The sequence below is a fragment of the Petromyzon marinus genome, chromosome 57 (genome assembly GCF_048934315.1).
Source record: "Petromyzon marinus isolate PM22_M1 ecotype Great Lakes invasive population chromosome 57, UKy_Petmar_22M1.pri1.0, whole genome shotgun sequence".
NCBI lineage: Eukaryota > Metazoa > Chordata > Hyperoartia > Petromyzontiformes > Petromyzontidae > Petromyzon > Petromyzon marinus.
In genome coordinates, this window is record NC_133723.1 from 10,863,746 (window position 1) to 10,886,678 (window position 22,933).

The 22,933-nt window shown below is 54.9% G+C and overlaps 1 protein-coding gene across 3 annotated transcripts in view; it reads left to right on the top strand.

Annotated features, from left to right (window-relative positions):
* Positions 1-204: 204 nt before the first annotated feature.
* The window catches only part of LOC116955057 (CUGBP Elav-like family member 3-A), a 40,962-nt gene continuing 18,233 nt past the window's right edge, over positions 205-22,933 (top strand). For 2 of the 3 annotated variants that reach the window (XM_076052775.1, XM_076052776.1), the window contains exons 1-7: positions 205-469; positions 3,170-3,252; positions 8,504-8,552; positions 9,623-9,748; positions 11,960-12,039; positions 17,450-17,671; positions 18,381-18,519. In XM_076052775.1, coding sequence (XP_075908890.1) covers positions 205-469; positions 3,170-3,252; positions 8,504-8,552; positions 9,623-9,748; positions 11,960-12,039; positions 17,450-17,671; positions 18,381-18,519 — 964 coding nt within the window. Of the gene's footprint in view, positions 470-674; positions 687-3,169; positions 3,253-8,503; positions 8,553-9,622; positions 9,749-11,959; positions 12,040-17,449; positions 17,672-18,380; positions 18,520-22,933 lie in introns of those variants that run through there. The other variant, XM_076052777.1, reaches the window with a different exon arrangement.

Here is a 22,933-nt window from a genome sequence, read left to right on the forward strand (position 1 = left end):
ACTCACAGATACTCACACTCACTAACACTCACTCACAGACACTCACTCACACTCACTCACAGATACTCACACTCACTCACAGATACTCACACTCACTCACAGATACTCACACTCGCCTCCCCGGGTATCGCGATATTCGTGCTCTTCTTAACCCCGAGTGCTTCGCTTGGAGAGGTGAGGGTCTGTGGGGGGCGGGGGGTCGCGATGCCCGGTGCCTGCAACAACAACAACAATAACAGCAACAACAGCAACAGCTGCGTCAACAGCCCGGTGAACGGCGCCTCCGCTGGGGGGCTGCTGGGGGCCCCCTCCCCACGGGAGGCGGCGAGCGATGGGCACGCCGTGAAGCTCTTCGTGGGACAGATCCCCAGGCACCTGGGCGAGGCGGAGCTGGGGCCGATCTTCAGCGAGTTCGGAGCCATCCGCGAGCTCAGCGTGCTCAAGGACAGATACACGGGGCTGCACAAGGGTGAGTGAGGGTGGTTGAGTGTGGGTGAGTGTGGGTGGGTGAGTGAAAGTAGGTGTGGGTGGGTCAGCGGGTGTGTGGGTCGGTGTGGGTGGGTCAGTGAGTGTGGGTGAGTGAGAGTGGGTGTGGATGCGTGTGGGTGAGTGAGAGTGGGTGTGGATGCGTGTGGGTGAGTGTGAACTCACCGTACTCAAGGACATACACACGGGGCTGCACAAGGGTGAGTGTTTTGGTGGGTGAGTGTTTTGGTGGGTGAGTGTTTTGGTGGGTGAGTGTTTTGGTGGGTGAGTGTGGGTGGAGAGCGGTAGTGTAGCGGTTAGCGCGCTGCGCTACGAACCCAGCGACCCGAGTTCCATTCTTGCTCACGGCCAACACCAGTGACGATTATCTGAACCGGTCATGAGCCTCCCTAGATCGACTCAGCCTCAAGTGAGTACCTGGTTCCGTGTGTAAACATCGCTACTCGGGTCGGGCGCTGTGCTGGCCACCCACCCCCTGTCGGCTTTCATAGGTGCTGCTACTCGCTAACAACACTTGTTCCAACATACCGTTGGAGGCCATACGGTGGATCTTTGTCTTTGGGTTTTATTTATGCGGCTTGTAAACATCCATCGTCGTGGAGGCAGTAGCGGAGGGGGGGGGGGTGGTGAATCACAAAGGCGGTGCTGTTGTGAAACTTCCTCCCTTCTCGCCGTGGACGGGCGTCCAAGAGGAGCTGTTCCCCTGCCAGGAGAAGGCGGTTACAGCAACAATGACTCCACCTGTTCCGTCTGTATAGGCATCGAGTGTTTCCCCCTCGCTCATACGTGTGGGGTTTCTCCGTGTGCTCCGGTTTCCACCCCCACGTGTATAAACCTCTCATTGACTGTGCCGATACCACCTTGAGAATATAGAGAGGGCTCCTCACCACCACCACCACCACGTGACTGCTGCTGCCTTCCCGCTCCTCGTCTGTGGTTCCTCCTCCTGGAGCCTCTGAGTCGTCCTCTCTCTCTGAGTCGTCTTCTCTCTCTGAGTCGTCCTCTCTCTCTGAGTCGTCCTCTCTCTCTGAGTCGTCCTCTCTCTGAGTCGTCCTCTCTCTCTGAGTCGTCCTCTCTCTCTGAGTCGTCCTCTCTCTCTCTGAGTCGTCCTCTCTCTCTGAGTCGTCCTCTCTCTCTGAGTCGTCCTCTCTCTCTGAGTCGTCCTCTCTCTCTCTGAGTCGTCCTCTCTCTCTGAGTCGTCCTCTCTCTCTGAGTCGTCCTCTCTCTCTGAGTCGTCCTCTCTCTCTGAGTCGTCCTCTCTCTGAGTCGTCCTCTCTCTCTGAGTCGTCCTCTCTCTCTGAGTCGTCCCCTTTCTCTCTCTCTGAGTCGTCCCCTCTCTCTGAGTCGTCCTCTCTCTGAGTCGTCCTCTCTCTGAGTCGTCCTCTCTCTCTGAGTCATCCTCTCTCTCTCTGAGTCGTCCTCTCTCTCTGAGTCGTCTTCTCTCTCTGAGTCGTCCTCTCTCTCTGAGTCGTCCTCTCTCTCTGAGTCGTCCTCTCTCTCTGAGTCGTCCTCTCTCTGAGTCGTCCTCTCTCTCTGAGTCGTCCTCTCTCTCTCTGAGTCGTCCTCTCTCTCTCTGAGTCGTCCTCTCTCTCTGAGTCGTCCTCTCTCCCTGAGTCGTCCTCTCTCTCTGAGTCGTCCTCTCTCTGAGTCGTCCTCTCTCTGAGTCGTCCTCTCTCTCTCTGAGTCGTCCTCTCTCTTTGAGTCGTTCTCTCTCTGAGTCGTCCTCTCTCTCTGAGTCGTCCTCTCTCTCTGAGTCGTCCTCTCTCTCTGAGTCGTCCTCTCTCTCTGAGTCGCCCTCTCTCTGAGTCGTCCTCTCTCTCTCTGAGTTGTCCTCTCTTTCTGAGTCGTCCTCTCTCTCTGAGTCGTCCTCTCTCTCTGAGTCGCCCTCTCTCTGAGTCGTCCTCTCTCTCTCTGAGTCGTCCTCTCTCTCTGAGTCGTCCTCTCTCTTTGAGTCGTCCTCTCTCTCTGAGTCGTCCTCTCTCTCTGAGTCGTCCTCTCTCTCTCAGTCGTCCTCTCTCTCTCTCTGAGTCGTCCTCTCTCTCTGAGTCGTCCTCTCTCTCTGAGTCGCCCTCCCTCTCTGAGTCGTCCTCTCTCTGTCCCTGAGTCGTACTCTCTCTCTCTGAGTCGTCCTCTCTCTCTTTGAGTTGTCCTCTCTCTCTCTCTGAGTCGTCCTCTCTCTCTGAGTCGTCCTCTCTCTCTCTGAGTCGTCCTCTCTCTGAGTCGTCCTCTCTCTCTGAGTCGTCCTCTCTCTCTCTGAGTCGTCCTCTCTCTCTGAGTCGTCCTCTCTCTCTGAGTCGTCCTCTCTCTCTCTCTGAGTCGTCCTCTCTGAGTCGTCCTCTCTCTCTCTCTGAGTCGTCCTCTCTCTCTGAGTCGTCCTCTCTCTCTGAGTCGTCCTCTCTCTCCCTACGAGAACGATGGGTGACCCCTGTGTGACAGTGTCGGTGCTGCCTTACGAGTTGACATGGTTGCTATTATTGTTGTTGTGTTGTTCTTGTTGGTGTGTTGTTGTGATTGTTGTTGTCCTTGTTATTTTTCTTATTGTGTTGTTATTATTGTCGTTACATTGTTGTATGTTATTGTTGTGTTGTTGTTCTTGTTGTCATTGCTGTTGTTATTGTTATGTTGTTGTTCATATTGTTGTCATTGTTGTTTTGTTATTGTTGTGTTGTTGTTGTTGTGTCAGGGTGCGCCTTTCTCACATACTGCTCAAGGGAATCTGCAATAAAAGCGCAAACCGCGCTGCATGAACAGAAGACGCTACCTGGGGTGAGAGAACCAATACACACATACACACACATACATACACACACATACATACACACATACACAAACATACATACACACATACACACACATACACACATACATACACATGCATACACACATACACACACATCCATACACACATACACACACATCCATACACACATACACACACATACATATACACATACATACACACATACATATACACATACATACACACATACATACACACATACATAAACATACATACACACATACACACATACATACACATGCATACACACATACACACACATCCATACACACATACATATACACATACATACACAAATACATACATACACACATACATAAACATGCATACACACATACATAGACATACATACACACATACACAAACATGCATACACACATACACAAACATACACACATACATAAACATACATACACACATACATAAACATGCATACACACATACACACACATCCATACACACATACACAAGCATACATACACACATACACATACATACACACACATACATACACACACATACATACACATATACATAAACATACATACACAAACATACATACATACAACAACAACAACAACCGCCATTCGCCACTAAGTGGCGGTGACGTCACCACGACGCTTGTGCCAGGCTATGTGCACCCTGAGGCCACGTGAAGTGTCGAACGCCCGCTGGCAGGAGGTCACGGGGCAGACCCAGGTGCCACGGGTCGACTGACTGAGATGACTGGCTGATGCACCACCTGTGCCCCCTACTGTGCCAACCCGCTGTGCTTTAGCCACCCGGCGCTCCGCTCGCTGTTGTGAGCGTCGCTCCTCCGCCCTCCGTTGTTGTTGGAGGGCGACTGCCTCCAACTGCCCAGTAGCATCCTTCACGAGCCTCCTCCACAGAGGCCGATCTTGACACCGCTGGTACCAGTCATCGGCAAGTCCACTCAGCTCCACGTCCTCCTGTACCACATCACTCCATCTCTTCTCTAGCCCGTGCCGCGCCCGCTTAGCCCCCTCAATCCGGCCAAACAAAAGCTGTTTCGGCATGCGGTGGCTGGGCATGCGGGCTACATGACCCAGCCATCGCAGCCTTGCCTGCCGGAGGAGCTCACCGATGGGACCCTGCCCAGATCTTTCAAGGATTTGTGAGCTCCTCACACAATCCAGTCTGGTTAAACCCAGGATGGATCGTAGGCAGGTCAGCCTAAATGTTTCTAACCGGCGAAGATGTTCCATTAGGGGGGTCCACGTTTCGCAAGCGTAGAGAAGGGAGGGAATGACCGTGGCCGAGAAGACCTGAAGCTTAGTGCGGAGCGACAGACCAGGTAGCTTCCACACAGCGTTACGCAACCGATGAAAAGATATTGCCGCTCGACTGATTCGGAGTGAGACCTCTGCTGTTAAACTGGAGCCAGTCATAAGCACACTGCCCAGGTATGGGAAACTCTCCACTCTCTCCACAACTGCCCCATCACCGATTGGGAGTTGTGGGGGTGGAGTGTCCGATGGTACAAAATACCCAGGCAGGTGCTTAGTTTTGGTGGGGCTGATGGTAAGGCCCCACCTCTTAGTGGCACGCTCCAGTCTCAGCAGCAGCGTCTCCAACTCCTCCTCTGACTGAGCAGCTATTACCAAGTCATCAGCATACATAACGTGGTTGAGCAATAGGGAGCCATCCCTTGACCGCACCCGGGCATCGATTAGCCTCCCATTATATCTGTACCATATGGAGATTCCCCCGGTACAGCTATTGAAGGCTTCACGAACTACGTGGTCAAAATAGATGTTAAATAATGTGGGAGCCAGAGGACATCCCTGTCGCACCCCAAGGTGTACAGGGAATGGCTCTGACTCCCGGCCACGTAGTTTTACCCGGGCCCGCTCACCATCATGAAGGTCCTTAATGATCGTGAGCAGAGGGTCAGGTACCCCAAAAGCACGAAGAACGACCCAGAGCCCAGGCCTACTGATGGTATCATAGGCCTTGACCAGGTCAATAAAGCAGAGATGTAGGTCTTGTTGGAATTCCCTACACCTCTGCTGTAGCAGACGGACAGAAAATATGGCATCTGTGCAGGACCGCCCTTTCCTGAAACCGCATTGGGGCTCCGCAAGCCTCTCCTCAGCGTGCCTGGCAAGGCGATGCTGAATAATCCTTGCCAGGACCTTTCCCGGCACACTGAGGAGTGAGATGCCCCTGTAGTTGTTACAGTCTGTGCGGTCCCCCTTCTTAAAAAGGGGGACCACCAGGGCATCCTTCCAATCCTGCGGAACCCGTCCAGTGGTCCAGACTGTTGTTATGATGTCATATAGGGCAGTCTGTGCACAAACGCCACCCTCCCTCAGCATTTCGCTTGGGAGATCATCTCTGCCCGCTGCCTTTCCTGGTCTCAGACTCCGGATCGCCTTCAATACTTCCTCAGCAGATGGCACCTCAGCCAGCCACTCACAGGGGGTGACTTCATCCAATATTTGAGGCACCGCAGCCTCAGCAGGGTTATCCTCACTTTGTGCCACGATGTTTTCCTGGCTGTGGGATTTTCCCTCCCCCAGGACCTCACAGAAATGCTCAGCAAATCTGCGAACCTGTTCCTGGGGGTCGGAAATTGGATCACCGTTTTTTCCCCTAATGATGGTAATAGGTGTGGCGCTGCAGGTTACTTTTTTGATGGAGTTAAATAGCGATTTGTGATCACGGGCCACTGAGGCAGACTCCATCTCCTCAGCAACCCGCGACCACCACCCATCCTTGCAGCGCCTCACGGCTCTCCGAACCTCCGAGCGAAGGCTGCGGTAAGCCTCCTCATTCTCTGACGTGGGATTCTGTAGCCGATGACAGTGGGCCTGTCGCTTTTTCTCAACCATCCTGAACAACTCCTCTGTCATCCAGGGTGTCTGGGGAGGTCTGGACCGCGTACCCAAAGCAGCCATTGCAGCTGCATGAGTCACAGTCCTAAACCTCGCCCATTTACCCTCGACATCAGGAGGAGTCGGGGACGATGCCAATCCCAGCCGCAAGCGATGATGAAATTCTCGCTTGCAACTTTCATCAGATAACTGAGACCAGGCCACTTTAGGTTGGAATGGGGTCCTGGGTGTACACCCACCACCGGAGTGGAAGAATGGCAGGCGCATCTTACAGATGACTAGTCGATGGTCAGAGGGCAGATCAGCTCCACGGTAGGTCCTGGTGTCAAGGACATGGGCTCGCATTCGCTGGTCCGTCACTATGTAGTCCAGCAGATGTTCTTGCTTGGACCCGGCATGCATCCATGATGTTGTGTGGATGCGCCGATGCCGGAACAGCGTGTTGGTAATTACAAGCCCATGGGCTGCACAAAAATCTAGCAGCCTCCTACCGTTGTTATTGAGCTGATCTGGCCCATGCCCTCCAATCACTCCAGACCAGGTGCCAGTATCATGACCAACTCGGGCATTGAAGTCACCCAACATGATGACTCTATCCCGAGTGGCCACTTTAGCCAGCACCTGTGACAGGAGGTCATAGAAGGCATCTGACTCATCGGCTTTGCCTGCATCCCTCCACGGATGTTCATCTTCGGTGGGGGCATAAGTAACCACGACCACCATTCCTCGCCTCCGGTTGATGGGAAGGCGAGCCCAAAGTAGCCTGGGGCTTACAGCTTCCCACACCTCACCGCCACGCTCCCACGCCCCCTTCATTCTTTTGTTCAAAAGAAGACCCACACCCTGTTGTTTGGCAGTCTGCTGCCCCGAGTAGAGGACTGTCCACCCCTCATGGTGGCAGGAGCCAGAGCCGGTCCACCGGACCTCCTGAATGCCGCATAGATCCAGGCGGTACCGGTCCAGCTCCCGACAGAGGAGTGGCAGCCTCTCCTCTGCAGTGAGCGTTCGAACATTCCACGTGGCCACCCGTAGTGGCTTTTCGTTGTTTCTGGAGTAGCCCCGAGGGTAGGTATTCAATCTCCTGGCTCCGCCAATTGGGGTTTGGCCAGGAGACGTCATAGACGCCTGGCCCCCCGAGGCCTCCGGCACAAGCTTAGTTGTTACATATTTCACTTTAATTCGTGGTTTTGTGGTAATTAATTGAAGGTGGAGGGGTTACCAGCCCCTCGCACCCGTCCAGAGCCCCCGTTTAGCCCCTGTGGTGGACACATATGCCATGAGGGGAGGAGCCAATCAAAATTGGAACTCCCCCCACAGCACTGTCCACGACAGAGTTGCCCGTCCGGCACCGCGAGGAGGTAGGGGGTTGTTTTGCCACACATACACACACGTAACAACAACCGCCATTCGCCACTAAGTGGCGGTGACGTCACCACGACGCTTGTGCCAGGCCATGTGCACCTTGAGGCCACGTGGAGTGTCGAACGCCCGCTGGCAGGGGGTCACGCGGCAGACCCAGCAGGTGCCATGGGTTGACTGAATGAGATGACTGAGATGACTGGCCCATACATCAGCTGTGCCCCCTACTGTGCCAACTTGCTGCGTTTAAGCCGCTCGGTGCTCCGCTCGTTGTGAGCGTCGCTCCTCTGCCCTCCGTTGTTGCTGGAGGGCGACTGCCTCCAACTGCGCTGTAGCATCCATAGTTCACGAACCTGCTTCTCCTCATCCACGGAGGCCGATCTTGACACCGCTGGTACTCGTCATCTCTTCTCTCACACACACAGACACGCACCACGGTAGCAGCGGAGCTGTAGTAGCAGTACTCATAAGGCGAGTCTGGATTCACCCGCTAAAGCAATGTTACCATGACAACCAGGCCGGAGGGTTGCCCTGGAAACACAATTTCCTCCCTAAACTCTGTTGCCCCTCCCCCACAACCCCCATGACCCCTCCTCCACTCCCCCGTGGCCCCTCCCCCCTCCCCCGTGGCCCCTCCCCCCTGGCCCCTCCCCCGTGGCCCCTCCCCCGTGGCCCCTCCCCTGTGGGCCCTGCCCACGCAGGTGGAGCTGGATCTGAACCGTCCCCCCCCACCCCACCCCCCCCAGCAGTACGAAATGGTGGGTAAAGTGTGGGTACACGTCAGGTCGGCGTGGGAAGAGTAGGCCAATAACCCCCCACGTGTGAGAGCTACCCCGACCCCCTGTTAGAGGAGACCCCTTCCAGCAGTAGTGACCTGGGCGTGCGCTTGCAGGGCTGCGCCTGTGCCTCCGATTTGACCTCAGAGCATCCCCTGTTTTGAGCGCGAACTCTACCGTAATCGCTCTCCCACCTCTCTCCCACCTCTCTCCATTGTATTCAGATGACTCGGCCCATTCAGGTGAAGCCTGCAGACAGTGAGAGCAGAGGAGGTGAGTCTCGTGCACTCTCCCCCGCCCACCCTCACACGATCGTACTCTCACTCACCCCCTCTCTCACTCTCATCCCCTCTCAACACTCCCTCTCTCACTCACCCCCTCTCTCACTCACCCCCTCTCTCACTCACCCCCTCTCTCACTCACCCCCACTCTCACTCTCTCTCACTCACCCCGTCTCACTCACTCCCTCTCACTTACCCCCTCTCACTCACCCTCTCTCACTCTCACCCTCTCTCACTCTCTCTCACTCACCCCCACTCTCACTCTCTCTCTCACCCCCTCTTCTCACTCTCTCTCACTCACCCCCTCTCACTCACCCTCTCTCACTCTCACCCTCTCTCACTCTCACCCTCTCTCACTCTCTCTAACTCACCCCCACTCTCACTCTCACCCTCTCTCACCCCCTCTCACTCACCCCCTCTTCTCACTCTCTCTCACTCACCCCCTCTCACTCACTCACCCTCTCTCACCCTCACCCTCTCTCACTCTCACCCTCTCTCTCTCACACGCTCACACTCTCACTCACCCCCTCTCTCACCCTCTCTCACTCTCACGCTCGCTCTCTCACTCACCCCCTCTCTCACTCACACCCTCTCTCACTCTCACTCACTCACCCCCTCTCACTCTCCCCCTCTCACTCACCCCCTCTCACTCACCCCCTCTCACTCACCCCCTCTCTCACTCACCCCCTCTCACACTCACCCCCTCGTCCGGCCTCCTTTGTCTCCCCAATGGTGATGTTTATTACACACCGCACCAGGTACTCATTTGAGGCAGAGTCGACCTAGGGGAGGCCCAGGGCCGGTTCAGATAATCGTCACTAACGTATGCGTCTGAGTGGGGCGCAGAGGTTGGCGCACTGCGTATAAATCCGGCGCATCCAAGTTCGATTCCTGCTCACGGCCACCAATACCACTGACTGATATCCGAACCGGTCCCGGGCCTCCCCTAGATCGGCTGAGCCTCCAATGAGTAACACCCCAATGAGTACACTTGCCCCAACAGTCTGTTGGAGGCTTCACGGGGGGATCTTGCTCATTGTGTGCGTGTGTCTGCGTGTGCAGACAGGAAGCTGTTTGTGGGCATGCTGGGTAAGCAGCAGGCCGAGGGGGAAGTTCGCCGCCTCTTCCAGCCCTTCGGGGTGCTGGAGGAGTGCACCGTTCTCAGGGGACCTGACGGGGTCAGCAAGGGTAATCCGCTCACTCACTCACTCATGCGTTCACTCACTCACTCACGCGTTCACGCACAGTCATGCTCGCTCACTCACTCACGCGTTCACGCACGCGTTCACTCGCTCACTCAGTCATGCTCCCTCACTCACGCGTTCACTCACAGTCATGCTCGCTCACTCATGCGTTCACTCACAGTCATGCTCGCTCACTCATGCGTTCACTCACAGTCATGCTCGCTCACTCATGCGTTCACTCACAGTCATGCTCGCTCACTCATGCGTTCACTCAGTCATGCTCGCTCACTCACGCGTTCACTCACAGTCATGCTCGCTCACTCACTCGCGTTCACTCACTCACGCGTTCACGCACGCGTTCACTCGCTCAGTCATGCTCGCTCACTCACGCGTTCACTCACAGTCATGCTCGCTCACTCTCGCTCAATCACTTATGCTCATACTCGCAAGCGCACTAATACATTCGCTCGCTCGCTTACACTCGTGCAACCGCGTCTCGTTTAACGACCATTGTTGATTTCAGACCAAGTTGTTCAACAAAATAGCGAAATGTTCGTTTAGCGAGTGGCGGCGGCGGCAGGGGGCGCACTGCGGCCCGCAGCTGTTGGTCGAGCAGCGCGCCCCGCGTCATTCGTTGTGTGGGGGAGGGGGCCTCGTGGTGGCTCTGTAATGAGTCGGTGGGGTGCATGGGGGGAGGGGTCGGTGGGGTGCATGGGGGGAGGGGTCGGTGGGGTGCATGGGGGGAGGGGTCGGTGGGGTGCATGGGGGGGAGGGGTGGGTGGGGTGCATGGGGGGAGGGGTCAGTGGGGTGCATGGGGGGAGGGGTCGGTGGGGTGCATGGGGGGAGGGGTCGGTGGGGTGCATGGGGGGAGGGGTCGGTGGGGTGCATGGGGGGAGGGGTCGGTGGGGTGCATGGGGGGAGGGGTCGGTGGGGTGCATGGGGGAGGGGTCGGTGGGGTGCATGGGGGGAGGGGTCGGTGGGGTGGATGGGGGGAGGGGTCGGTGGGGTGCATGGGGGGAGGGGGTCGGTGGGGTGCATGGGGGAGGGGTCGGTGGGGTGCATGGGGGGAGGGGTCGGTGGGGTGCATGGGGGGAGGGGTCGGTGGGGTGCATGGGGGGAGGGGTCGGTGGGGTGCATGGGGGGAGGGGGTCGGTGGGGTGCATGGGGGAGGGGTCGGTGGGGTGCATGGGGGGAGGGGTCGGTGGGGTGCATGGGGGGAGGGGTCGGTGGGGTGCATGGGGGGAGGGGTTGGTGGGGTGCATGGGGGGAGGGGTCGGTGGGGTGCATGGGGGGAGGGGTCGGTGGGGTGCATGGGGGGAGGGGTCGGTGGGGTGCATGGGGGGAGGGGTCGGTGGGGTGCATGGGGGAGGGGTCGGTGGGGTGCATGGGGGGAGGGGTCGGTGGGGTGCATGGGGGGAGGGGTCGGTGGGGTGCATGGGGTAGGTGGCTCCGCTAATTAACCACAGACGCTCATGAGAACTGGAATTCGCGCTCTACCCTGTATCCCCGCCATCGTGGCTATTAACCCCAGGGACCCTGGTTCTATTCCCAGCCACGGCTAACATCAGTCGCGAGTAATATTTTGAACCGGCGGCCCTGCACGGCCCTGCTTCTCCACCCACTAACGCCATCTGCCCTTCAAACAACATCAATGCCAGACACCTACATGTACATGTACGTACATGTACGTTGAACTTATTTTGCACCGTATGTAGCCAATTGTGCTAATCGGAGGTGCGGGGGGATGAACAACAAACTTAAACACAAAAACATTGTTTTAAATGTGGTATAGTGGTGTAGTGTATAGTGTAGTGCATTGTAGTGTATAGTGTAGTATGTATGTTCAACTTATTTAGCACCGTACGTAGCCAACCGTGCTAGATCGTGTGTGGCAAGTGTTCCATTTGATGTTTTATTACAAAAAATTTAAATTGTAGTTTCATATATCTCACGTAAAAAAAGGTTATTCAACAGTGGAAAATGTTTGGGGCTGAGACGTAACTCTGCCTTAAACATGGGAGTGCTTGTTTAACGAGTTTTCGCTGAACGAGCAATTTAACGCTAAAGCGAAACACGCCCTGTGCTTGCACGCGCTCGCTCGCTCACTCTCTCACTCATCCATTGACTCGCCCACTATCACTCGCTCACTCTTTAACTCATTCTCAATCATTCTCGTTCACTCTCCTACTCCGCGTGCTGCTGCTGCTGCTGCAGGCTGTGCGTTTGTCAAGTTCTCCTCTCACGCCGAGGCGCACACAGCCATCGGAGCCCTGCACCTGAGCCAGACTATGCCGGTGACTCTCACACTCATGCTCACTCACTCACACTTACACACTCACTCACCCTCGCTCACACTCACTCACTCATGCTCACTCACTCACACTTACACACTCACTCACCCTCGCTCACACTCACTCACTCATGCTCACTCACTCACACTTACACACTCACTCACCCTCGCTCACACTCACTCACTCATGCTCACTCACTCACACTTACACACTCACTCACCCTCGCTCACACTCACTCATGCTCATTCACTCACACTTACATACTCACTCACCCTCGCTCACACTCACTCACTCATGCTCATTCACTCACACTTACATACTCAAGCTCACTCACCCTCGCTCACACTCACTCACCCTCGCTGACAACAACCGCCATTCACCACTAAGTGGCGGTGACGTCATCACGACGCTTGTGCCAGGCCATGTGCACATTGAGGCCACGTGGAGTGTCGAACACCCGCTGGCAGGAGGTCACGGAGCAGACCCAAGTGCCACGGGTCGACTAAGATGACTGAGATGACTGGCTGATGCACCACCTGTGCCCCCTACTGTGCCAACCTGCTGTACTTTAGCCACCCTGCGCTCCGCTCGTTGTTGTGAGTGTCGCTCCTCCGCCCTCCGTTGTTGTTGGAGGGCGACTGCCTCCAACTGCCCAGTAGCATCCTTCACGAGCCTCCTCCACAGAGGCCGATCTTGACACCGCTGGTACCAGTCATCGGCAAGTCCACTCAGCTCCACGTCCTCCTGTACCACATCACTCCATCTCTTCTCTAGCCCGTGCCGCGCCCGTTTAGCCCCCTCGATCCGGCCGAACAAAAGCTGTTTCGGCATGCGGTGGCTGGGCATGCGGGCTACATGACCCAGCCAACGCAGCCTTGCCTGCCGGAGGAGCTCACCGATGGGACCTTGCCCAGATCTTTCAAAAATTTGTGAGCTCACACAATCCAGCCTGGTTAAACCCAGGATGGATCGTAGGCAGGCTAGCCTAAATGTTTCTAACCGGCGAAGATGTTCCATTAGGGGGGTCCACGTTTCGCAAGCGTAGAGAAGGGAGTGCATGACCGTCACCAAGAAGACCTGAAGTTTAGTGTGGAGCGACAGACCATGTAGCTTCCACACAGCGTTATGCAACCGATGAAAAGATATTACCGCTCGACTAATTCGGAGTGAGACCTTTTCTGTTAAACTGGAGCCGCTCACACTCACTCACTCACACACACATTCATGCTCTCACTCAGTCATCCTCACACACACTCTCACATTCACACACACTCTCATATTCACACACACTCTCACACTCATGCTCGCTCACACTCATTCACCCTCGCTCACACTCACTCACCCTCGCTCACACTCACCCACACTCACACGCACTCACTTTCACTCACACTCTCACACTCACTCATGCTCACTCACATTTACTCACTCACTCACCCACACACTCACACTCTCACACTCACTCATGCTCACCCACTCACCCTCGCTCACACTCACTCACTCACACACGCACTCGCTCACACACGCACTCACTCACACAAGCACTCACTCGCTCTCACGTTCATTCACCCACTCACTCTCCGTCACTCTCCCTCACTCTCACATTCACTCACATTCACTCACACTCACGATCACATTTACTCACATTCACTCACCCTCGCTCACAACAACAACAACAACAACCGCCATTCGCCACTAAGTGGCGGTTACGTCACCACGACGCTTGTGCCAGGCCATGTGCACATTGAGGCCACGTGGAGTGTTGAACGCCCGCTGGCAGGAGGTCACGGGACAGACCCAAGTGCCACGGGTCGACTAACTGAAATGACTGGCTGATGCACCACTTGTGCCCCCTACTGTGCCAACCTGCTGTGCTTTAGCCACCCGGCGCTCCGCTCGTTGTTGTGAGCGTCGCTCCTCCGCCCTCCGTTGTTGTTGGAGGGCGACTGCCTCCAACTGCCCAGTAGCGTCCTTCACGAGCCGATCTTGACACCGCTGGTACCAGTCATCGGCAAGTCCACTCAGCTCCACGTCCTCCTGTATCACGTCACTCCATCTCTTCTCTTGCCCGTGCCGCGCCCGTTTAGCCCCCTCGATCCGGCCGAACAAAAGCTGTTTCGGCATGCGGTGGCTGGGCATGCGGGCTACATGACCCAGCCAACGCAGCCTTACCTGCCGGAGGAGCTCACCGATGGGACCGTGCCCAGATCTTTCTAGGATTTATGAGCTCCTCACACAATCCAGCCTGGTTAAACCCAGGATGGATCGTAGGCAGGCCAGCCTAAATGTTTCTAACCGGCGAAGCTGTTCCATTAGGGGGGTCCACGTTTCGCAAGCGTAGAGAAGGGAGGGAATGACCGTGGCCAAGAAGACCTTAAGCTTAGTGCGGAGCGACAGACCAGGTAGCTTCCACACAGCATTACGCAACCGATGAAAAGATATTGCCGCTCGACTGATTCGGAGTGAAACCTCTGCTGTTAAACTGGAGCCGGTCTAAGCACACTGCCCAGGTATGGGAAACTCTCCACTCTTTCCACAACTGCCCCATCACCGATTGGGAGTTGTGGGGGTGGAGTGTCCGATGGTACAAAATGCCCAGGCAGGTGCTTAGTTTTGTTGGGGCTGATGGTAAGGCCCCATCTCTTAGTAGCACGCTCCAGTCTTAACAGCAGCGTCTCCAACTCCTCCTCTGAATGAGCAGCTATTACCAAATCATCAGCCACGTAGTTTTACCCGGGCCCGCTCACCATCATGAAGGTCCTTAATGATCGTGAGCAAAGGGTCGGGTACTCCAAAAGCACGAAGAACAACCCAGAGCCCTGGCCTACTGATGGTATCATAGGCCTTGACCAGGTCGATAAAGCAGAGATGTAGGTCTTGCTGGAATTCCCTACACCTCTGCTGTAGCAGACGGACAGAAAATATGGCATCCGTGCAAGACCGCCCTTTCCTGAAACCGCATTGGGGCTCCGCAAGCCTCTCCTCAGCGTGCCAAGCAAGGCGATGTTGAATAATCCTTGCCAGGACCTTTCCCGGCACACTGAGGAGTGAGATGCCCCTGTAGTTGTTACAGTTTGTGCGGTCCCCCTTCTTAAAGAGGGGGACCACCAGGGCATCCTTCCAATCCTGCGGAACCTGTCCAGTGGTCCAGACTGTTGTTATGATGTCATATAGGGCAGTCTGTGCACAATCGCCACCCTCCCTCAGCATTTCGCTTTGGAGATCATCTCTGCCCGCTGCCTTTCCTGGTCTCAGACTCCGGATCGCCTTCAGTACTTCCTCAACAGATGGCACCTCAGCCAGCCACTCACAGGGGGTGACTTCTTCCAATATTTGAGGCACCGTAGCCTCAGCAGGGTCATCCCCACTTTGTGCCACGATGTTTTCCTGGCTAAGGGATTTCCCCTCCCCCAGGACCTCACAGAAATGCTCAGCAAATATGCAAACCTGTTCCTGGGGGTCGGAGATTGGATCACCATTTTTTCCCCTAATGATGGTAATAGGTGTGTCCCTGCAGGTTACTTTTTGGATGGAGTTAAATAGAGATTTGTGATCACAGGCCACTGAGGCAGACTCCATCTCCTCAGCAACCCGCGACCACCACCCATCCTTGCAGCGCCTCACGGCTTTCCGAACCTCCGAGCGAAGGCTGCGGTAAGCCTCCTCATTCTCTGATGTGGGATTCTGTAGCTGATGACAGTGGGCCTGTTGCTTTTTCTCAACCATCCTGAACACCTCCTCTGTCAGCCAGGGTCTCTGGGGAGGTCTGGACCGCGTACCCAAAGCAGCCATTGCAGCTGCATGAGTCACAGTCCTAAACCTCGCCCATTTACCCTCGACATCAGGAGGAGTGGGGGACGATGCCAACCCCAGCCGCAAGCGATGATGAAATTCTCGCTTGCAACTTTCATCAGATAACTGAGACCAGGCCACTTTAGGTTGGAATGGGTTCCTGGGTGTATACCCACCGCCGGAGTGGAAGAATGGCAGGCGCATCTTACAGATTACTAGTCGATGGTCAGAGGGCAGATCAGCTCCACAGTAGGTCCTGGTGTCAAGGAGATGGGCTCGCATCCGCTGGTCCGTCACTATGTAGTCCAGCAGATGTCCTTGCTTGGACCCGGCATGCATCCATGATGTTGTGTGGATACGCCGATGCCGGAACAGCGTGTTGGTAATTACAAGCCCATTGGCTGCACAAAAATCTAGCAGCCTCCTACCGTTGTTATTGAGCTGATCTGGCCCATGCCCTCCAATCACTCCAGACCAGGTGCCAGCATCATGACCAACTCGGGCATTGAAGTCACCCAACAAGATGACTCAATCCCGAGGGGCTACTTTAGCCAGCACCTGTGACAGGAGGTCATAGAAGGCATCTGACTCATCGGCTTTGCCTGCATCCCTCCACGGATGTTTGTTTTCGGTGGGGGAATAAGTAACCACGACCACCACTCCTCGCTTCCGGTTGATGGGAAGGCGAGCCCAAAGTAGCCTGGGGCTTATAGCTTCCCACACCTCACCGCACGCTCCCACGCCCCCTTCATTATTTTGTTCAAAAGAAGAGCCACACCCTGTTGTTTGGCAGTCTGCTGCCCCGAGTAGAGGACTGTCCACCCCTCATGGTGGCAGGAGCCAGAACCGGTCCACCGGACCTCCTGAATGCCACAGAGATCCAGGCGGTACCGGTCTAGCTCCCGACAGAGGAGTGACAGCCTCTCTTCCGCAGTGAGCGTTCGAACATTCCACGTGGCCATCCGTAGTGGCTTTTCGTTGTTTCTGGAGGAGCCCTGAGGGTAGAGATTCAATCTCCTGGCTCCGCCAATTGGGGTTTGGCCAGGAGACGTCATAGACGACTGTCCCCCCGGGGCCTCCGGCACAAGCTTATTAGTTAAATTTTGTCTAAATTTGGTATTCGTAGTTTAGTGGTAATTAATTGAAGGTGGAGGGGTTACCAGCCCCTCGCACCCGTCCAGAGCCCCCGTTTAGCCACTGTGGTAGACACAGACGCCATGAGGGGAGGAGCCAATCGGAATTGGACCTCCCCCCACAGCACTGTCCACGACAGAGTTGCCCGTCCGGCACCGCGAGGAGGTAGGGGGTTGTTTTGCCGGACACACTCACTCACACACACGCACTCACTCACTCTCACATTCACTCACTCTCACATTCACTCACTCTCACATTCACTCACACATCACTCACATTCACTCACATTCACTCACATTCAGACACTCAATTACTCACTCTCACATTCACTCATACTTACACACTCACTCTCACATTCACTTTCTCACTTTCACTCACACTCTCACATTCACTCACTCTCACACATGACGACGATGACAGCGATATGACGCCCTCAATGACGACAGTATGACGCCATCGACGGTGGTGGTACGGTGTCGTTGTGCCGCAGGGCGCCTCCTCGAGCCTCGTGGTGAAGTTCGCCGACAGTGACCGCGAGCGCAGCGCCCGGCGCCTGCACCAACAGCTGGGGGCCGCCGGCGCGGTCGCCCTGCAGCTCACCGCCGCAGCACCACCGCCACCACCACCGGGGGCCGTCACTGCCGCGGCCGTCTTGGCGGCTTACGGGACGGCGGAGGCCTACGGGACGGTGTTCACGCACACGGCCGCCGCCGTGAGTCCAGCGGGTGCCGGTGCTGGAATCCCATCGGGACAAGCGGCCCTGTTATTTCTCATCTTCCTGATGGCAACTTGTAACTCCTGCATACTGAGTAGTTCTTCCCTATCATTTTTTATGGGTTACTGAGGGATTTTGGTCGATGACTCCATCTCAACGGTTGTACTTCGGTTGGGTGAGTTCTTTGCAGTGTTCTCTCCAACGGAATTTTATTGATTCATCATCCTTCAGCAGCTTTTGTCTAACATTTGAGCGAAGGGGGTTTAGGCCACGGTAACTGGGTCCGTATACTGCCTTGGTGACGTTGAAGATGTCTCTGGTATCGCCGGAGTCTGCCAGCTGCTGGATCTCCAGGGCTTTCTCTGTCCACTGTTTGTGAACAACTGCTCTCCTTCTCTCTGTCTCCCCGCGGTGGCCGTAGCTGGTGCAGCAGCAGAAGGTGGCGGTGATGACATCTGTGCTAGGCTATGTGCACCGCTGTTGGCTACGCAACAGCATAGCCACCGCTGCCAACGAGTAGTAACGTCAGCCGTGCGACGCCTGTGCCAGGCTAGGTGCACCGCGAGTTAACAACTGCTCTCTCTGTCTCTCCGCGGTGGCCGCAGTTGCCTCAGCAACAGCAGCAGCAGGTGGTGCTGATGACGCCTGTGCCAGGCTAGGTGCACCACGAGTTAACAACCATTCTGTCTCTCCACGGTGGCCGCAGCTGGCTCAGCAGCAGCAGCAGGTGGCGCTGATGACGGCCGTGGCTGCTGCAGGAGGGGGGGGCGGCCCCCCAGCGTTCCTGCATGGGGTCACGACGCTCAACGGCCTAATGGGCCCCCCCCCCCTGAGCCCCCCTTCTGGTGAGTCACGCCCCCCCCCACCCTACCCACCCCCACACTACCCCCCACCCTACCCCCCGCCACCACAAGGCTGAGTCGACCTAAGGGAGGCCCATGACCGGTTCAGATAATCGTCACCGGTGTCGGTGGCCGTGAGCGGGGATAGAACTCGGGTCTCTTCCAGGTTTGTAGCCCAACGTGCTAACCGCTGCACCACCGCTCCCCACACACACGCACCACCACCATCATCATCATCATTGGCGATCACTCGGGGTCGAGTGTGGATTGTCCTGGTGGGTCGTGTTTGTGCATCGTCAGATGGCTGAAGAGGCCGATCCGAGAGTCGCAGATTCTGCTGTAGTGTGGGCATGGGTTACGTGATGGTGGTGGATGATGGTTGGGGCCTTCTTGGTGGTCAGCCTCTCCTTTCGTCGTCGCTGCTTGTCCTCTGCGGCACGGCGGTCATCCTTTTCGTAGAGTCTGACGCCATCATGGACGGTCTTCCTCCACGTGGTTCTGTCCCTGTCCAATGTCCTCCCAGTTGGTGGTGTTGATGTGCCACTCCTTGAGGTTCATGCTGATGTTGTCCTCGTAGCGGCTTCTTCCGTCCTCCGGGGACCCCACTGTCCAGCGTTTCGCTCGGAGTACAGGACCCTGTTTGTGAGTCGGGAGTTGGGCATCCTAAAAACGTGGCCACTCTATCTGAGCTGCTGTGGAGTGATGGTAGTGGTGATGCTGTTAATGTTTGCGTCCTCCAAGACACTGGTGTAGGTGCGCCTGTCTTCCCAACTGATCCTCATGATTTTGCAGAGGCGTCTTTGTTGGTGCGACTCCAGGGCTTTAAGGTGCTGACTGTACGTGGTCCAGGTTTCAGCCCCATACAGTAGGTTGGGAAGAATACGGCTTTTAGAAGGGGAGTTTATTGTTGACCTGGATATCGCGATCTTCAAAGACTTTTTTCCTCAATATGGCAAAGGCTCCACTGGCATAGCTATAGTGGTGGTGGTGGTGGTATATTTCCGCGTTGATATTAGCTTTGGAGGAAAGAAGGTTGCAAAGGTAGGGAAAGTGATCCACATTTTCGAGAATGGTATCGTCAAAATGTATTGCTGGTGCCAGATTTGTCTTGGCAAGTGGTGGTTGGTGGAGGATTTGCATCTTTATTGCGTTTAGGGCCAAATCCAGGAGCGTGTATGCCTTTGCGAAGGCATCCAGGATGCACTGTAGATCTTCTTCTGAGTGGGCAGTGATGGCGTTGTCATCTGCATCCTGGAGCTCCATGATGGAAGTGGTGGAGAGGCTGAAGAGGCTTCCGTCTGCTCTGTACAGGATTTGGACTCCCTGAGGAAGATTTTGGCCTGTGAGGTGGAGGATAGCAACAATGAAGATTGTAAACTGCGTGGGGGCACAATGACGCAGCACTGTTTAACCCCCCCCCCCCCCCCCCCCCCCGTTTCCACCTTGAAGGGTTTAGTTCCTTTACCACTGTTACTGAGCACTGTTGCTGACACGTTGGCATGCAGCAGTCGCAGTACCCTTGAGTGAATTTGTCAGTGCAGCCGATTTTTGACAGAATCAGCCAGAGGGCATGATGGTTCACAGAGTCGAAGGCTTTTGTAAGCTCCATGAAGGCCATGCAAAGTGGTTGCTTTTCTTCTGGGTATTTCTCTTGCAGTTGTCGTACTGTGAAAATCATACCCTGGATGGGCAAAAGCCACACTGTGATTCTGGGAGGATTTGTCCTGACAGGGGTAGGAGTCAGTTTGCCAGTATGCAGGGAAGTATTTTCCCGGTGGTGTAGTTGCCACAATCTGCCCTGTCCTTTTTAAAGATGGTAACAATCAAGGCATTCATGAGTTCTGTGGGGATTTCCTCCTTGTGCCTGATCTTCAAGAGCAGGGCATGCATGTGGTGTAAGAGCTCTGACCGCCTTCCTTTAAGATGTCTGCTGGAATCCCATCAGGTCCAGCGGTCTTGTTATTTCCTATCTTCCTGATTGCATCTTGTCCCTCCTGCATGCTGGGTGGTTCATCCCTGTGATATTTTATGGGTTACTGAGGGATTTTGGTCAATGACCCCCATCTCAATGGTTGTACTTCAGTTGTCAGAATTCTTTGAAGTGTTCTCTCCACCGGGATTTGATTTATTCATCATCCTTCAGCAGCTTTTGTCTATCTTTTGAGCGAAGAGGTTTAGGCCACGGTAACTGGGTCCGTATACTGCCTTGGTGGCATTGAAGATGCCTCTGGTATTGCTGGAGTCTGCCAGCTGCTGGATCTCCAGGGCTTTCCCTGTTTACCGTCTGTTTTTGAGTTTCCTCACCTGGCATTGGAGATCCGCATCGCTCTGGGGTGAGCCTTTCTTTTAGTCTTCCAGTTTGTGTCATTCTGCCAGGTGCAAGAGGTTCTTCGTTTTGTGTTGATGAGCCGGTCAATCTCAGTGTCGTTCTCATCAAACCAGTCTTTGTGCTTTTTGAACTCATAGCTAATGGCATTCTCGCAGGTGTTGAGGATGGTGGACTTGAGCATGCTCCAGCGTGTTTCGATATCGTCAGGATATTCTTTGGGGAGTTCTGCACCAAGAACAGATTGGAAGTGTTGTAGTTTGCTGGTATCGCGCAGACTATTGATGTTAAGTCTTGGCCGGCAAAGCCTTTTTGTCATCAGTCTAATGGACATAGTGTAGCAGATGAGGCGATGGTCTGTCCAATAGTCACCTGACGAGGCGATGGTCTGTCCAATAGTCGCCTGATGAGGTGATGGTCTGTCCAATAGTCGCCTGATGAGGCGATGGTCTGTCCAATAGTCACCTGATGAGGCGATGGTCTGTCCTATAGTCGTCAGATGAGGCGATGGTCTGTCCAATAGTCACCTGATGAGGCGATGGTCTGTCCAATAGTCGTCTGATGAGGCGATGGTCTGTCCAATAGTCACCTGATGAGGCGATGGTCTGTCCAATAGTCACCTGATGAGGCGATGGTCTGTCCAATAGTCGCCTGATGAGGCGATGGTCTGTCCAATAGTCGTCTGATGAGGCGATGGTCTGTCCAATAGTCGTCTGATGAGGCGATGGTCTGTCCAATAGTCGCCTGATGAGGCGATGGTCTGTCCAATAGTCGCCTGATGAGGCGATGGTCTGTCCAATAGTCGTCTGATGAGGCGATGGTCTGTCCAATAGTCACCTGATGAGGCGATGGTTTGTCCAATAGTCGCCTGATGAGGCGATGGTTTGTCCAATAGTCACCTGATGAGGCGATGGTCTGTCCAATAGTTGTCAGATGAGGCGATGGTCTGTCCAGTAGTCACCTGATGAGGTGATGGTCTGTCCAGTAGTCACATGATGAGGCGATGGTCTGTCCAGTAGTCACCTGATGAGGCGATGGTCTGTCATCGCTCTTGTGGTGCTCGCATCACGACAATCCTTGGCTCGGACAATGGCGTAGTCAATTAGATGCCAGAGTTTGGAGCGGGGGTGCATCCAGGATGTTTTTACTTAGTTTTTTTTTTCTGACGGAAGAGTGTATTGGTGATGATGAGATCATGTTCCACACATTTGGTTAGGAGAAGAACTCCATTTGAGTCGGTTTGGCTGACGCCTTCCTTTCCAATCGTGCCTCTCCAAAGGTTGTGGTCCTAGCTGACAGTGGCATTAAAATCCCCAAGAAGAATGATCTCGTCTTCCTCAGGGATGCTTGAGAGTATTACGTTCAAGTTGGCAGAGAAGAAGGGCTCCTTTATTTGCTCCTGTGAGTCCAGGTCATAGGCACTCACATCTGTGGCCATTTTGTTGTTTGCAAGCTTCGGACAAATGGTCATGAGGCATTCATTGACGCCCACAGGGAGTTCTGAGAGGTGGCTGATGAGTCTGTTCTAAATAGCGAAACCAACTCCATGGTTCCAGCTTTCATCAGCTGATTTACCTCTCCAGAAGAAGGTGTAGCCACCTTTATCCTCCTTCAGTTGCCCTTCATCTGCTCGTCGGGTTTCAGAGAGCGCAGCAAGGTCACTCCGGCACTCTCTCAGTTCGCTGGCGATAATCGCAGTTCGTCTCTCAGGTGGATCACGGGTTGCACTCTCCATTCGGGTTCGCACGTTCCAGGCTCCACAATTCATTTTTCTTTGTCTCTGACTGCAAAGAGGCGATCCCACTGGACGCGGTAAACCAGTCAGGAGTATACTCTTTGGTTTTATTCGGTAAAGTCACGTAGGTAAAATATAATAAAACAATTAAATCACGACGTTCAAATCTAGAATCAGTCAGGAGTATTGAAGCTGGCTATTATTATAAGGGCACCTTTTCCAGCCTCTTCCCCTACTGGGCTGAGCATAGCGGATCATAAAATGAGCTGGTCGGTCATAAGTGCAGCTGCCAAAAAGCCCTACCAGCCTCTATCCCCGAGCAAGACGACTGAATCGAACACCCACCACCTGCGTGC